At 38.8% G+C, this 15,301-nt stretch overlaps 1 protein-coding gene across 1 annotated transcript in view; it reads right to left on the bottom strand.

Annotated features, from left to right (window-relative positions):
- The window catches only part of ANKIB1 (ankyrin repeat and IBR domain containing 1), a 62,072-nt gene extending 47,505 nt beyond the window's left edge, over positions 1-14,567 (bottom strand). Inside the window, exons 1-2 of the mRNA XM_075705721.1 lie at positions 14,544-14,567; positions 14,307-14,503 (exon numbers count right to left, since the gene is read on the bottom strand). Of these exons, the coding sequence (XP_075561836.1) occupies positions 14,307-14,494 (188 nt within the window). The 5' untranslated portion in view covers positions 14,495-14,503; positions 14,544-14,567. The remainder of the gene's footprint in view (positions 1-14,306; positions 14,504-14,543) is intronic.
- Between the last annotated feature and the right edge of the window lie 734 nt (positions 14,568-15,301).

Genomic DNA, 15,301 nt, shown 5'->3' with positions numbered 1-15,301 from the left:
TTCTTACACAAATAGAAAGGCACTTTTCTGTATTAACCAAATGATGAAAAGCTCTAGGATGGATTTAAATCTTTTGAAGTGTCATTGCGCTGTTTTACTATCACTTCATAGCACAAAGAATTTCACTACTTAAGTCTAACAGCAAGGTAGATTTTCAACCCCTGCAGCAAGAAGTATCAGCAGATTTATTTTTTCCAAGACAGAAATAAAAAAAAACCTCCCTAGAAGGCTATTCCCTTGCCTAAGATCAACATTTGCCCTTCTGTCAAAGTTATCTGCTAAAAAATTGTCCAACCGTCTCTAAATACGTTGAAAACTTCAGTAAGAACCATATGCAAATTTTCAAGAACAATTTTGTGGCATTTATAAAAAACACTGTTGGGTTTGGGGAAAAATCAGGCCTGATGACTTGTTCTCCTTGCTTGTCACTCAACTTCTGTGTCTCATCAATGGGTGTGACAAACACCAGAGCTGCTAAAGGCAACTAGCACCTCACTCTGGACACTTAAATGGGCTTCAAAGTGCCACAGTATTCTCCCTTTTTCTCTCCTTAATCTCTTCCAAAAGTCAAAGATCAGCTCTTCTGTGTAAGGGGAAGTCAAGCCAATGCTCAAACACCCAGCTGAACCTATGACTTAAAGTTCAGACAAGATGACTAATGTCCAAAAAAGGGTAAATTAATACATTTTACATCCACAAATTCATTATTCGGCACAGCCCCATTTTTACCAGTGGTATTTGGTATGTAAGACTTTCACAGTGCAGTGCTATAGACCCCTGCAATTTGGCTCATAACTTCAGAGGTATAAAGAGCTAAATTTTGCCTGGAAATGTACTGATAGAGTGAAAATATGCATTGCCTATCGGAAATACCACTTAACCACAAGGCAGCCAGACTTTACTCTAGTTGCAGTTTCCAGATTTTGCTTCAAGCTGTAGCTCTTTGCAGAATCCAAACTTGAGGTGACAAAAGCATGAAAAAAGTGTTGAAAAAAGTGACAAAAAAAGAAAGGGCTGTAACATTCACACCTACTACTATCTGTATTTGCAGAAAAGCAGCAAGAGACTCAAGATCACAAGGTTGTGAACTTGAATAATAAACAACTGGCACATTCCCTCACTCTGTGAAACTAACATCAACACAATCATTTCTTCAGGTTTTAATAAAATCTTTCATGTTTGGGGCATGAAAACCACCATGTTTACAGTCTCTTTGTCTCTCTAAATAAATGTTATATATTTGTAGCTGTATGTATGTATACACATGTATATATATGTATGCATATGAAAACATATGAAAATGTACATAGGTATAGAAAAAAAAAAGCCAAAATAAAAATTAGTGTAAAATGAAATTATAAAGGTAGTTGTGACAGCTGAAGAATAAAGCAAGTCTGAATCTGCTCAAAGACTTACTGATTTTTGAATGCAAAGCACTTATGTATAAACTTATGTATAAACTACACAGCAAATTGCACTGTTGCTTTAAGCAAGGCAAGTAAGGTACTAGTAAAAGGTGAGCTGCAGCAACAAGGTAAACTAATCTGCAGGGGTTTCCCTTTCAGGACATCCCCTCTGGTCCTTGGGTTAGATAGCCCATGTAAGTCCAGCTCGCTATTAACAAAGTTACACTGCGAACTCCAGTGCAGGAATAAACCTAAAGCTTGCAGCTTTCTGAGTTAAGAGAAGTATGGGTAAGCCATGAGTTACAAAAACATACAAGAGAGCCAAGCCCTGTTACCCAGTAATTTAAAACTCACATGCAATGAATTAATTCATACAATTATAGAATCATTCAGCTTCCAACACAGTAGGTCAATACTGATGCATTAAAACCTTGAATAATCATGGTTATTTCATTAACTCAAAGTACTTTTTCCCCCAAATGTACTACAACAAAACAACCACAGTGTACTAGCAAGCACTTGAAGAAATCTTTTTAGTCACTACTGACAGCTGTTTAAAAGTATGAGCTGGTTTAAATAATTTTGTGAAAAGTATTATTACTTACCTGATGTTGAAAGCCACATCTAGTAAAAGTAATTATTGATATTTTTATTCATTACATAGCACTAGAAAATTCTTTATTAGTACTTACAGTTTCTTCTCTGTTTCATTAACATTCTTAAGGTTCTCCTACAGCCCAGGAATCTCCTGCATGCAGTAAAAACCTGGGCAGGAGACAGTGACTTTTTCTATTCTAAGATAAAGAATCTGCTGACAGATCATTAACCATTTATCAAAGAAAAAACACAGGCTATTATCCTGACTTTTTATAAGCCTTAAATTCAGTTGGCCCCTTGCCTAAGATCTGTTACTAGTGATACCAGAATTCCCATAAACTCTAGCATTATCCTGCCAAAGTAAGGAGCAAGGCTATACCAGTGGTGATTTGGGCAAACAGCAAAGGAAGCATCTGAGGGGCTGTCCATGATACTGTCTCTACTGCTGATGGAAGTCTGTGAGGAGCTAATTCTTCCTTCCAAAATTTAAAGTCTTCACAGACATTTCAATGTCCCTTATGTCAAGCACTCCACTCTGGCCTCCAATTCTGTATTTTCCCTAAACAGAAATGTCTCCCATTTGTTCCCATTCATATGACTCTTACCAAGTACAGTACATCTAGCAAAATGGGTTAAATCCATTTCCTGAGTACTCAAACAATTTCTGAAAATTTTCAGAGAAAACCACCAATTTGAGAAGCAAGTCCATACTATGGCGCATATGAATCATGTCTTTTACTTAGAGCAATCTAAGGTTCAAACGGAAATATTTGACTCTGCCAACATATGCTTTTCTGGGCCTGTTTCACTTATGGACTTAATGTAATGCTCAGTACAAAAATACTGCCTAGAATGCAAGCACTGTCTTCACTCTCTCCTAAACTTGCTTTAAAAAGACTTAGAATCTTTTTAACTGTTTTGCTGTCATTTCACCTATGGTTTCCTCAAATAGCTTATTTCCAAAAGACCGTTAAAGTGTTTAAAGGTAGGTCAGCACCTGGGTCTGAGTTCCAGTTCTGGACTGACTCATGTTAACGTAGTAGACCATCACCTAAAGACACCTAAGAAAGGCCTTATACAAATACGCATCAATAAAGAACTTGCTATTCTCTTTACTAAGAAGATGCAAATACATTGAAAACTTTCTTTGGTTTAGTGGTTTTGTGTCAGCTAATATGACCTTCTGTAGATAGATAGTGATCTTCGGCTTGGTACAACACAGAATAACAAGAGGGACAATGTGCAGGAGTGGCAAAGGGATACAACTGAATCGTGGAGAACAGATATCCAAAGATAGTGAATGCTAAGAGTGAGGAACACAAAACTTGGTTAATCCTTACATTTGTTATACTGTGGGCCAAAAAAATCATGCTTTATATATGGTTCCTATGCCTGTTAGGAGGAACAGCAGCACCAAAACACAGAAATAAACCATTCCTAATGCAAAAAGGTATCAATAACATCCTTAAGTTATCCTTAACCAGAAAACTATTGTATTTATTTACGAGCGACTTGAGCTTGGCCTTGCCTTGGACGATCAGGAATACAATTTTCATGATCCCATGCCACTTCTGGCTTTTATTTCCATATTCTGAGTGAGATTTCAAAAGAAAAAGAGCTGAGTGCCAAATTAGAAGTGGCTTCCACTGGAGCTGGCTGCTTACCAGTAGCTTTTGTGACTAAATGTCTTCTATAACGCAAAAGCTGTATGATTTTCATCTCTGTCTCTGGCCCTTTCTTCTATACATTTCTTTACAGCTAGAACCAGTTCTTGAACTTAGGTGTCATCCTTCCAGCCTTCTCTCCAAATCCCTCCTTTGAACGTTTTTTTTCTGAAAAGACTATCCACACTGAATTCTCTTCTCAGATAACTATGAGACTATTATTTTTAGACTGGTTTCAAACAAATGTCAGATGAAATAATAAGCATGAAACTACCAATGAGTGGGTTCATCTTCACCATTTAAACACATAGCTTTGTATTTCTGTGCGGAGACCTTTATCTACATATCAGCTTGTAAATCACCTAGCAGTGTATGACATCTAGCGTTGATATTATTTATATAGCAATAATGATGAAATTACACAGCAAATACTAATAGGCTTTGCATCATTTCTGTTCTATTTCTTAAAAACTACAAATGTATTACAGACATTGTCTCATCTTCCTCTATCCCTCCCTCCAAAAAAATCCTTTCAATCCATATGTTGCTTGATCTTTAATGACTCTAATTTTTATTTTCCCTAAATGTCTCAATGAAGTAATTTTACCACATTTTAATGGAAAAAATTTACAAATTTAAAAAATCAAATCATCCACAGTCTATATTTTGACCAAAAGGAAAACTGGGTTTATATATGATGTCACTGAATATTTTAGCTGGATACTGCATTTAGCTGTAAACCTTAATTAATTATTTCTGACAAATTTCCTTCTGTTTATCAGAAACTGCAAGTCTCTCAGTCATTATTCCAGTAACTACTGAGCCAACAGATCTCTCCGGTAAGGAAGCCACGTGTACCTCTAACCCCAGGGTGAAGTTAAGCCATTTGACACAATGATTCAGCAGTTACCAATCGACTCAACAGAGTCACAAACTCTACCTGGTAACAAAACTAGCTGAAATAAATATTCAGTCATCCTGGCTGGCAAGGACCAAAGCCGTATTCCTCTACAACCCAAATATAATTTTACTTTGCCTGTGGTAAAATGTTCACAAGGCTTCTACTAAGGAGAACAGACAACACAGAATAAGAACTCTTTAATAGTGTACTGCAGTAATATATCTCATCTCACCAGCCACTAATGAAGCAATCTGATTCTGCAGTATCTGATTTCCAAGGAAAGAAAAGTAAGAACAATGCAGGAAACAGATGATCGTTTTAGTAAGAGCATTTAAACAGTGTCTAAACGTGCAGGGAAGAGCACTGCAACCTAAGGTTCCAGCTTTTCTAAAGGGTACAGAAAAACCTCGTAGCAAGAAGCCATAACTCAGCACACTCAACAGTGGCACCCGTAACTGGAGAGCAAGGCTGTGTTGTGACCAATGAACTCCACAGGCATCACATATATTCAACCTATCAAGGTTAAAATAATCAGAAATCAGCTAGAAAAAGGTCAATTTTAAGAGCTGAAAACATAGCAGCTGACTGGCATTTGAGTTTTGCTAGCAGGTCAGACTGCTATTAAGATAAAGCCTACCCGCTGTTTTGTGTTTTGTGAGATAGTCATGAGGAGCACCAGGGAAGCCACCTTGGGAGGCCACACATCTAGTTAGTGAGAACTGCTTTTAAACAAGATTTTGAGCTTCAGGGAAAAAAAACCCAAGGGAGTAAGTCAGATAAGGGTTTGAGTTTTTCAGCCTGTCTTAGCTGTACTTTAGAAGACAGTGCCCAACTGGGTGACAGCCTTTGAGAAACCTAGCAAACACTACTGCTGCTACTCCATGTCTGTAGCTGCTCCTCTAAGTGTCCCCACTGTTTTCTGTCTTTGGCAGTTTTCTCCAGTGAGGATTCAGTCACAGTATGAACTTGCTCAATTTTAAAGGCTTCCTAATTTTACCATTCCTCCATCCTCTTGACTGCTGTTGAGACTGGGTATCATGAAAATGATCTTATAAACGACTATTTTCTACCATCCAGCCACACGTTCTGCTACTGAAGTCACGGGCATTTCAATTCACTTGGTCCTCTTGCTTCTCTATAAACACTCCCACAAAGCCTGGTCAGATCATGTTCTTCATATATTATTCTCCTACATCAGATCAAAATCTGCCTTCAGTATTTCATATTCCAAACCATTTAGTAGGTGACCAAGCCTCATAATCATATAAAATAACTAATCTGAAAAGGGTCTTCCAGAACCAAAACCCAGGTATTTTTCAGCAGCTGAGTGGAACAACAACAAAATGTTCAGAGACATGCCAGTGCTTGCACTTGGATGGATCCAAACACTCCACTGATCATTCATGACAGACCATGAAAGCGAAACATTTAACATTGTATCACAAGCAGTATCTCCCACAAAGAGCATTCATGTCTGATATTTTAAAACAGCGGAAGTGTTCAATTTACAGCTTTGCAGGTGCTTACTAATTTCACCAATTTCACATGATTTAGCATATTCTAGGATGAGATTCATCTTCTCAGCTCTAGAGATCTACAATGAAGACAACTACAGCTGATCCAATTCTTTTAGATTCCCTTTGTAATCAATGGGAAGAAACAGGCACTTCTGGCACACAATTAATTTAAAATATTTTAGGGTCAACCTCACAGTAAAATAAATTGTGCTGTTGCCTTCACTAGTTATTCTGACTAGATCTATATCCTAGGCCTACACTGACTATAAAGGGAGTCTAGCATGACTAGTTCCAATGCAGACATACTTACTTTTATGAATAAAATTAATGTTAAATAAAATTATATTCTAAACATTCAATTTACCTGTGTAATCATTGATAATTAAAAGGAAGCTTGCTTTTTGTTGTTCAAAAGTGAATAATCTAGACAATGACATTCTAATAAATTATTCAGATGAAATATTATAATATATTGTAATATTTTAAGTTATTAAAACAGCACAGAATTCTTTTGTTGTGTGGGAGAAAGGGAAAATAGGTGGATATCTTTTATGCTAAAATCAGAAGTCAAAACTTTTAAAAACTACTTTTAAGAAAGAAGCATATGCAACTATTACACCTTCATAATTTTCTTTCCCAAATGAGCTGTAAAATTGCCTGGAAAACACCAAACAAATTTAATCATTCAAAGAGTTACCATGGAGAACAAAAAAAGAGGAAGAAAAGAGTCCTCCAGGTTTTTTGAACAACCTGCTGAAAATGTCCATACATTCAATACAAATTTCCTTACACTGGGACCCCGTTGTTTTGGTTAATAACTCCGTGTTTTTCCCATTTGCCCTTATTAGACAAAGAGCTGCTACTAACCACCTTCTTATTTTTCTTTTGCTCACATTTATATCGGAAGTACAGTTAGGAGAGTAATTTAAAAGGGAACACCAGTCTCACTGGCAAAGCACTGAACAGATTTACAGAAATTTCATAAAGAAAGAATATATTTTGTAGCACCTTTCTGAATATTTCAGCATGAATGATTTAGGTCAATCTGGATCTCAAAGTTTAAACATTTACAGAACTTCTGTCTCAATCAAAACAGTGGAGAGTGAAGTAGCCTGAAGTAGCCTCTTATTTGCATCTCCAGAAAAAAAAAAGTACCTGAAATTCAGAGCAGCTTCAACCTTATCAGAATATAATCAACTACAGCACCTCTCTAAAGCCAGAAGATCCACAAAGAAGTTAGCAGGGTTTTCTCTAATACTTCTCCTTGACATGTATTTTTGCAGCACAAAAATTCCCTAATTCCTAATTAATTCCCAAAAACTTCCTATTTTCCTAATTCCTCTCGATTTGAGAGAAGTCATGTTCTGAAAAACAGTCTGCACTCATCTCCCTCCAATACATCCAAACCTAATTTTCAATATGACTGCAAAAGGAATAAAAACCAACAAAAACTGATATGGGAAGAAGTAGTCCCAAATGTGTTGTGACCAATGCAACATTCCCTCTCATGTCAACAAACTTTCTGTCAAATTCATCCTATATAATATATTGGTAATCTCAATACACTTTATTTGATTGCATTACAATTGCTTAGACCAGCCCCTACCGAAACCTCTTAAACAACCATAAAAACTAGATGATAAGACTGTAGCCTACATCGACCTGAAATTCAAACCACCACTACTTTGATCTCCCGTCATTCTACTGCAGTGAAAAATACTTCCCAGACTATACCAATGAAAGAAGAAATAATTCCTATAGCCAGATCCTGGGCACATTTACCAATGTTTCTCTCTGGCTAGCTTAGCTATGCCTTCAATGCCAGAGTTCCTTTACATTATTACTGAGAGGCAGGCATCAAGAATGTTAAAAAAAGTGGGGTTTATTTTTCAGTTTCAGCATTCACCTCAATTTCCAGAATCTTCTGTAACTGGAAACCTTTGGTTTTACTGTTCTAGAAAAAAAATCAGCTTCACAAACCCGTCCTGTCTCCCCACAGCCCCACGTTTTGGTCACCTCTTCCTCCTCCCACCTCTTCAGCCCAGTACCAGCAGCAACTGCTACAAACAACCCATTTTTGGCTTGAATACTCACAAAGTGCTCAGACATAGCAGTATGAAGCACACAATGAGGTAAATCTGCCACTGATTCAAAAAGCTTCCCAGCAAAGCTACAACACTGAAAGTCATGCCACAACATACATTGCGAAATGACAGGTTATCCAAGACATTTTTTTCCTTTCAACCACAAGTAGTGTCCTCGTGATTTCCAGCCACTCCATCTCAGCCACCCTCTATAAAAGCCTATTCTCTTGTTGGATTTCACCAACAGCCAGACCCTGGTGAAAAACTCTCCAATCTGATACCAGTTATTTTGAACTGAGCAGTCAGATGGTCTCAAATGTACTTTAGGATTAGGCAAAAAAAGCCTGAGAGTATTTGAGGTGCTTGATCATCTGAAGACTGCATTTTCTAAAGAAAAATTTCCTGTGTGCTCTTTCTCTGTAATATTTTTACACCCATTTAGTGAATTAAATTTTAACTATCCTCTTAAATAGGAATCTTCTGTCAAGACCTTCATTCATAGGGAATTGTGATAAATGTTTACAGGGGACTAAGACCAATTTGTATGTTGTACAAAGCTCTCAAAATCCACCCGAGTGCTACATATCTTTTATTATATTTTTGACGTTTCTGAGTGCAATGTCATTTTTTTCTCTTACTTCCAGAGGTCTTACCTATCACCTACTAGAGACTACCTATTTATTAGCTTGTTGCGAACACAGTCTGAATAGTGACATCAATACAGTTTTGTAACAGAGAGATGACATTTCTGAACTAGAGCTGTTAACAACCAAGGCAAACTTCTCTCAGTATTTACGATGTAGTCCAATAAAGAAAACTTGAAATGTTTAGTTCTTTGCTTCCAAAATGGAAAGTAACCTTCTCACATTTTCTGGAGAGATTTCAAGGCATGTATTTTCTCTTTGTACCTTTTTATTTTTAGTAAAAGGCCCCAGACTGTTAGGGGTTGGCAAAGACGGTAGCCCAAGGCAGGCTCCGTGTCCCCAGGTCCAGCCAGTAGAGAGGCTGGGCTGCGTTTCCAAGAAACACACGTGCAAACATACACATGCAATACATATATACATGTTGGTCCACCCAGATGTACGTGGACAGAAACACTCAGCATTCACATGACCACAAACAATGCTGACGGCCTTATTCTGTTCCTCTCCCTAGGCAAGCAGGATGAAGGTCCACTAGTGGGAAAAATATATGCACAATGTTGACCACTTCAGTAACTGGCCCTGGTTGCTGATTATCCCAAAACTGGTGCTGGATGACCAGTGACCTTCCGGTTACCTTGCACACACATGTACTGCAGACCCCCAGTAACTGACCTTAGAGACTGCCAGTACCTGGCCCCTGGATCCTCTCATCTCCAGTTGCCTCAAACAGGCCTCCTGGCTGACCTGTGGACTTATGGCTGCATTGAAACATGGCTCCCAAGCCACTTATCTTACTTGCTGGCTAGTCCAGCTTGATACTCACTAGCCATTACACATTGATACATGTACTGACATATGCATGCACTCTGGTCTCTCCAGCTGCTGGCACCCCAGGCTCAGGGACCCCTCTGTTATGAGGTGCCCACTTCAGTTGCTGGTACTTAGACCTCCATGCACACAGCAGAGTCTCATCACCCAGGAAAATAATTAGCAATAGAGTTTAATGAGAAGATAGGACAGACTGCAGTGATCAGGCATGGTCAGACAAACATCATGGTCTGATGAGCCACCCATTTTCATGTAACTGGCCTCTTTTAGCCCCTGCTCTGTTGTCCCAAGTGTGTTCCTCCCCAAACCACCTTGATCTCTGTGGTGGGTTGACCCTGGTTGCCTGCCAGATGCCCACCCAGCCACTTTCTCACTCCCCTGCCTCAACAGGATACAGGGAGAAAATACGACAAAAAAGCTTGTGGGTTGAGACAAGGACAAGGAGATGGCTCACCAATTACTGTCATGGGCAAAACAGACTCAACTTGGGGAAATGAATTTAATTTATTGCCAATTAATAACAGAGTAGGATAGTGAGAAAAAAAAAACCTGAAAAGTTTTCACCCATTTCCCCTTCTGCCCAGGCTCAGCTGCACTCCTGACTCTTCTACCTCCTTGGCCACCGAGCAGCGCAGGGGGATGGGGAATGGGGGTTGTGGTCTGTTCATAATGCTTCATCTCTGCTGCTCCTGCCACTGTTCCCCTGCTCCAGTGTGGGGTCTCACCCACAGGATACAGTCCTTCCAGAACTGCTCCAAAGTGGGTCTTTCCCACGGGCAGCAGTTCTTCAAGAACTGCTCCAGTGTGGGTCCTTTCCACACAGTAGCCCTTCAGGAATGGACTGCTTCAGTGTGGGTCCCCCATGGGGTCACAGGTCCTGCCAGAAATCCTGCTCCTGTGTGGGCTCCTTTCCACAGGCCGCAGCTCCTGCCAGGAGCCTGCTCCAGCGTGGGCTCTCCATGGGGTCACAGCCTCCTTCAGGGCGCATCCCCCTGCTCCGGCGTGGGGTCCTCCCCAGGCTGCATGTGGATACGTGCTCCACCGTGGACCTCCATGGGCTGCAGGGGCACAGCTGCCTCACCATGGTCTTCATGGGCTGCAGGGGAGTCTCTGCTCCAGTGCCTGGAGCACCCCTTCTCCATCCTTCTTCTCTGGCCTTGCTATCTGCAAGGCTGTCTCTCTCACATTTTTTTCACTCTTTTCTCACAGCTGCTGCACAGCATTTTTTACCCTTTCTTAAATATGTCATCATGGAGGTGCCACCAGCATCAGTGATAGGCTCAGTTCTGGCCAGTGGCAGGGCTGTTTTGGAGCTGGCTGGAGCTGGTTGTCTCCAGCATGGGGCAGCTCCTGATCTCTTCTCACAGCAGCCACACCCGCAGCCTCCTGTTGTCAAAACCTTGCCACATAAACCCAGTAGAATCCCCTTCTGTAGACTCCTCCTGACGTGTGTCCCAACTGGGACACGGGGTGGATGGCTCTCCTGTGACAGCCCTGGAGCAGGGGGCTCTTCCCTCTGATGAGCTTACTGGGATCCCCCGCTGCTCTGCCTCTGGGCTCCCCTGTGCTCCTGGGATGAGCCCTCCATCACACAACCTCACCCAAACTCTAACTATATAACCCTACTAACTGGACAGAGAAAATGAGATAGCTGGCAAGTTATGGGGAACTGCTGAGTGCTATGTAATAACTTCCGGCAACTTCAAGCAGTGCTTTGAAAATTGTTTGTGCTAATTAGCTGTGACCAGCAATTTTTGCATTTTAAACATTAAATGCTCTGTTAAAACAAACTGATCTGTCAGGTAAACATTATTTAGGTCTGCAGACCAAACAAAAGTTACATATTAACTGAATGCCTAACTATTTCCCATTTTTTATTTCAACATTTCTAATATACCAAAGCTTTCCATGACACTCATGAAAAATTATCACAGAAACAATCCTAGTATTTTAACATACTCTTGCTGAATCTTGTGAAGAGAAAAGAAATTAGCAGCAGATTTTCACATTTTCACAGCTTCATTATATACTAAATCCAGTTCCTGAGCTGTAAATACTGGATGAAAGGCGCAGCAGCCAGATGCCTCAGAGACCTGCTGTAAAACAACTGTGCAGTTCAAAATTGTTGAGAAAGTTTTGTTGGCTTAAGTTTCTGCCAGCAGACTTCATGCTGGATTATACAAAGTTTGTGCAGGTCAGGAGTTTTGCTTCATGACCCTTTCACCTCTTCTCCAGTTTCTTTTTTCTTTACTTCTGAGATGGCTATATCAGGATGTCCCCAACTCCCTCTCATTGCAAACTCGGTGCCGGTGCTTTCATCGTGTCTTTGGACAGTCACCACCAGCCATACATCTGGCAACAGGGAGTTTGTCCCTTTGCCTCAGTATTTGGTAACAGCATTGCCAGATAGGTTGTATCTGAACATCCCAGAATATCTCTCTCTATATTCTGTTATGCAAAAGGTGTACTTTATCGCAGTACTCTATTTTGAGAAAATTTCACACAGTGAATCGTAAAACACATGTCAGTTCATATCCACCTTCAATAATACAAATATTAGCCTATAAAGAAAAATTGCATGATATGGTAGATGTACAAGTAACATCTAGAGTTTGAACTACAAGTTAGTGTAGCTACAGATTCCCAAATATTTAAAATGTTTAATAAGAGATAAATATAAAATGTTATAGTATTATGGATATCTCATAATTGTAAATCTCTCTGAAAAGACAAACAGGTTAAAATTAATTTATTTTTTGCTACCGTACTTCACCAGTAAATTGAAGCATTCATTTTAATATTCAATTTATTTAATCTCTGTCATATCCAGGACTTTCTGTATCAAAAGGAAGAGGCTTAACTGGAAATCACTTGTGCCCTTTCTACTATCAACTTTGCAAACAGGCACACTGTAAGTCTGATACTTACTCACTCTTACTATTTTGTTTAGATTAAAAGGCTACATTTTTGTGTATTGTGTCTTAGAGAGGAGTTCTGAACAAAGCCCTTAGAAAGACAGCTGAAAAGTAAATACTAAAAAAACCTCAGCAAATTACTCCTAGCAACAGCGGCAATTCTAACAGTCCAGGTTTTCAGGAGCAGACTCTAGCAAACAGCACCTTCACTATGTTTACTGGCAGAAAATCTTCGGCTCAAACTAGAAAAAAGAATGATTCTTTTGATCATTTGTTTGCAATGTGTGCAAAATAAAACTGCGTTGTCCTGTGAGACTTAGATGCTAGAGGTCCCATGCAGCTAGTAGTAAAATGTCATTTCTAAATTACCTTTTTTTTTTTAAACACAAAGCAATTATTTGAGATCTCATCATAATGGTGCAATATGAATTAACTAATGGACTGCTCAGAAGTCAGCAATTATGACTCCATTTCTTTCCGTATGTGCAAACAATTTCATGTGTCCTTGTTGTTTCAATGAGGCTATCTTTTCTTAAGAGATATTTTCTTGAGAGAAATAACCTGAAAATCTCAGAGAAAAAAAAAATCACCCAGAAAATGTAAATAAAAACTGGATGCTACTTGAAATTAAGTTTAGTTAAATTTTTCCTATAATTCAAAAATCAGGAATGGGAGAAAGTTTTCAGATGTTAAGAAACAAACAAAAAGATTCAGTGATGAAATGAAAACATCAATTAAAAACAGAAATATAGAATATATGATAGAGAAAAATATTTAGCAAAAATCAAGATAAATGAGAAGTTATAAAGTATAAAAAAATGTTAGACGAATCTAAAACACTAAGGAAAAATTTATGGTGGGAGGCCAGATAGCCAGTAAAGTTACAACATATGAGGGACAAAACAAACCTTATGAATACCACAGGCCCATCAGTAGATATTAACACAGAGATGAAAAGAGTATTAACAATAATAGAGTTCAGTATGTATTTCCATTCTGTTTCCTAATATAAGGAAGAGGATATTTATGAAATTCTCTCTAACTTACTACCTACTGAAGAAGAGGTTTAGCAATGTCTACTCAGCACTAGCTTCATGAAATACTAGACCAGAACACCTTGTACCTGTGATGTCTGGACATGGATGAGGTGTTAATCTTTAATTGATCTTAGAGCGCTGACAAAAATACAGAAGAATGGAAGTAGCTAACATTAGGGATTGCCATACATGTTCACTGTGGCAATAATAAACTTACTCATTATCAAGATATTAATGTTCACTGTTATTTTCTGAAATGAAAAATAAAAGCTGCCTGAATAACAGAAGAATAAATATATATTGTGCCATCTGGAAGTAGATACAATCAGTATGGTATCCATTAGGTACGGTTTTACAAATAGATTATTTAAAGACAGGAAACCACATCAAGAACAGTGGAACAGTCACTATTTTCAAAGAACCATGGTCTTCAGGATGCAAGCTAAAACTATCCAAGACTAACGTTACAAGGAAGGAACAAAGATTCTAAAAACAAAATTAAAAACTGTTATACCAATCTGTGATTATAGACAAGTTGCATGTTTTCTATTTCTGCTTGAACACGTTACAAATTCTGTGTCTGCAACACACACACATATGCACATATATGTGTACATATATATGCACACACATAAGGTATTTATAACCTAGATGGCACTTGCATATCTTAGGTCAGTTATTCACACCCAAGCAAAACTTTAAATCATACTTACCCCAGTATACGGTTCATTCCATGCCTAGCAGCATAATGGAGTGGAGTATTGTGCTGGTACGTTTCTCCGTAAGAAGTATTTGGGTCAAGAGTTTCTTTTAGTTGAGGGTTGCTCTCATAGATTTGGCAGGCCAGGTTCTCATCTCCATTTATAAGAGCTTTGCGGAATTTGGTGGTTGTATTTCCCATGTTGCTATCCTAGCTATCAATGGCACTTTATCCTTTCCCCTTCATCCACTCGTCGTATGGTTCTATAACATGCTTCACAGCCTAAAAAGACAAACAGTATTTCAGTTATTCTGTAAAACACTCTTTCCTAGAAGAATTCACCCAGAGGTACAGCACTGTAAGCAGGCATGTGAAGAAGTACATAGGGCCTGTAAACTCTACACATGAATTGCTGAAGTCCTTCTACGTAAATATACACAAAGTCCCAATTCTTCACAGATTATTTCCCTGACAAATTGTGCCATCTCCCTGTGCAAATATTTTCACTACCCATATTCTTTGAACATACAGAAAAAGGAAAAAATGGCCAATGTCCACCTATATTAGAAGACAGGGATAAATACTGAATTTCCATGAATGAGAAGTGAATTAGAAATTAGAAGTGATTTCAAAACACAGTAGAACCAAAGCAAAATTATTAAACAAGGAGGTAAAATTCTTCAAAAGCATTCAAGAAAGCAGACATCAGTTTAACTTTTACTTAAAGAAGATCACGTAAAGCTGTGCTTGCAGCACCTGTGTTTGTGTAGGTGAGTGTAAACAGCACCTTTCTGTGCCAGCAAGATGAATGCACATGAACACAGGGGTTACCATGGCCCCATCTTAAGTTCTGCTAAGCAGACTCTTTAGAACACCTAACCCCATTTTTAAAATGACACTTAGAGATCAACAATGAATGGGTCCATACAATGCCAGGCATTATACTGGCACAAACCAACTTCACTTTACAAGTGTTTCAAAGTACTTGCCAACTGCTATGCTCCACAG

Source organism: Pelecanus crispus, chromosome 2 (assembly GCF_030463565.1).
Source record: "Pelecanus crispus isolate bPelCri1 chromosome 2, bPelCri1.pri, whole genome shotgun sequence".
Taxonomy (NCBI): Eukaryota; Metazoa; Chordata; class Aves; order Pelecaniformes; family Pelecanidae; genus Pelecanus; species Pelecanus crispus.
Note: the sequence above shows the minus strand (reverse complement) of the source record. Positions and strands in the feature narration are given on the sequence as shown.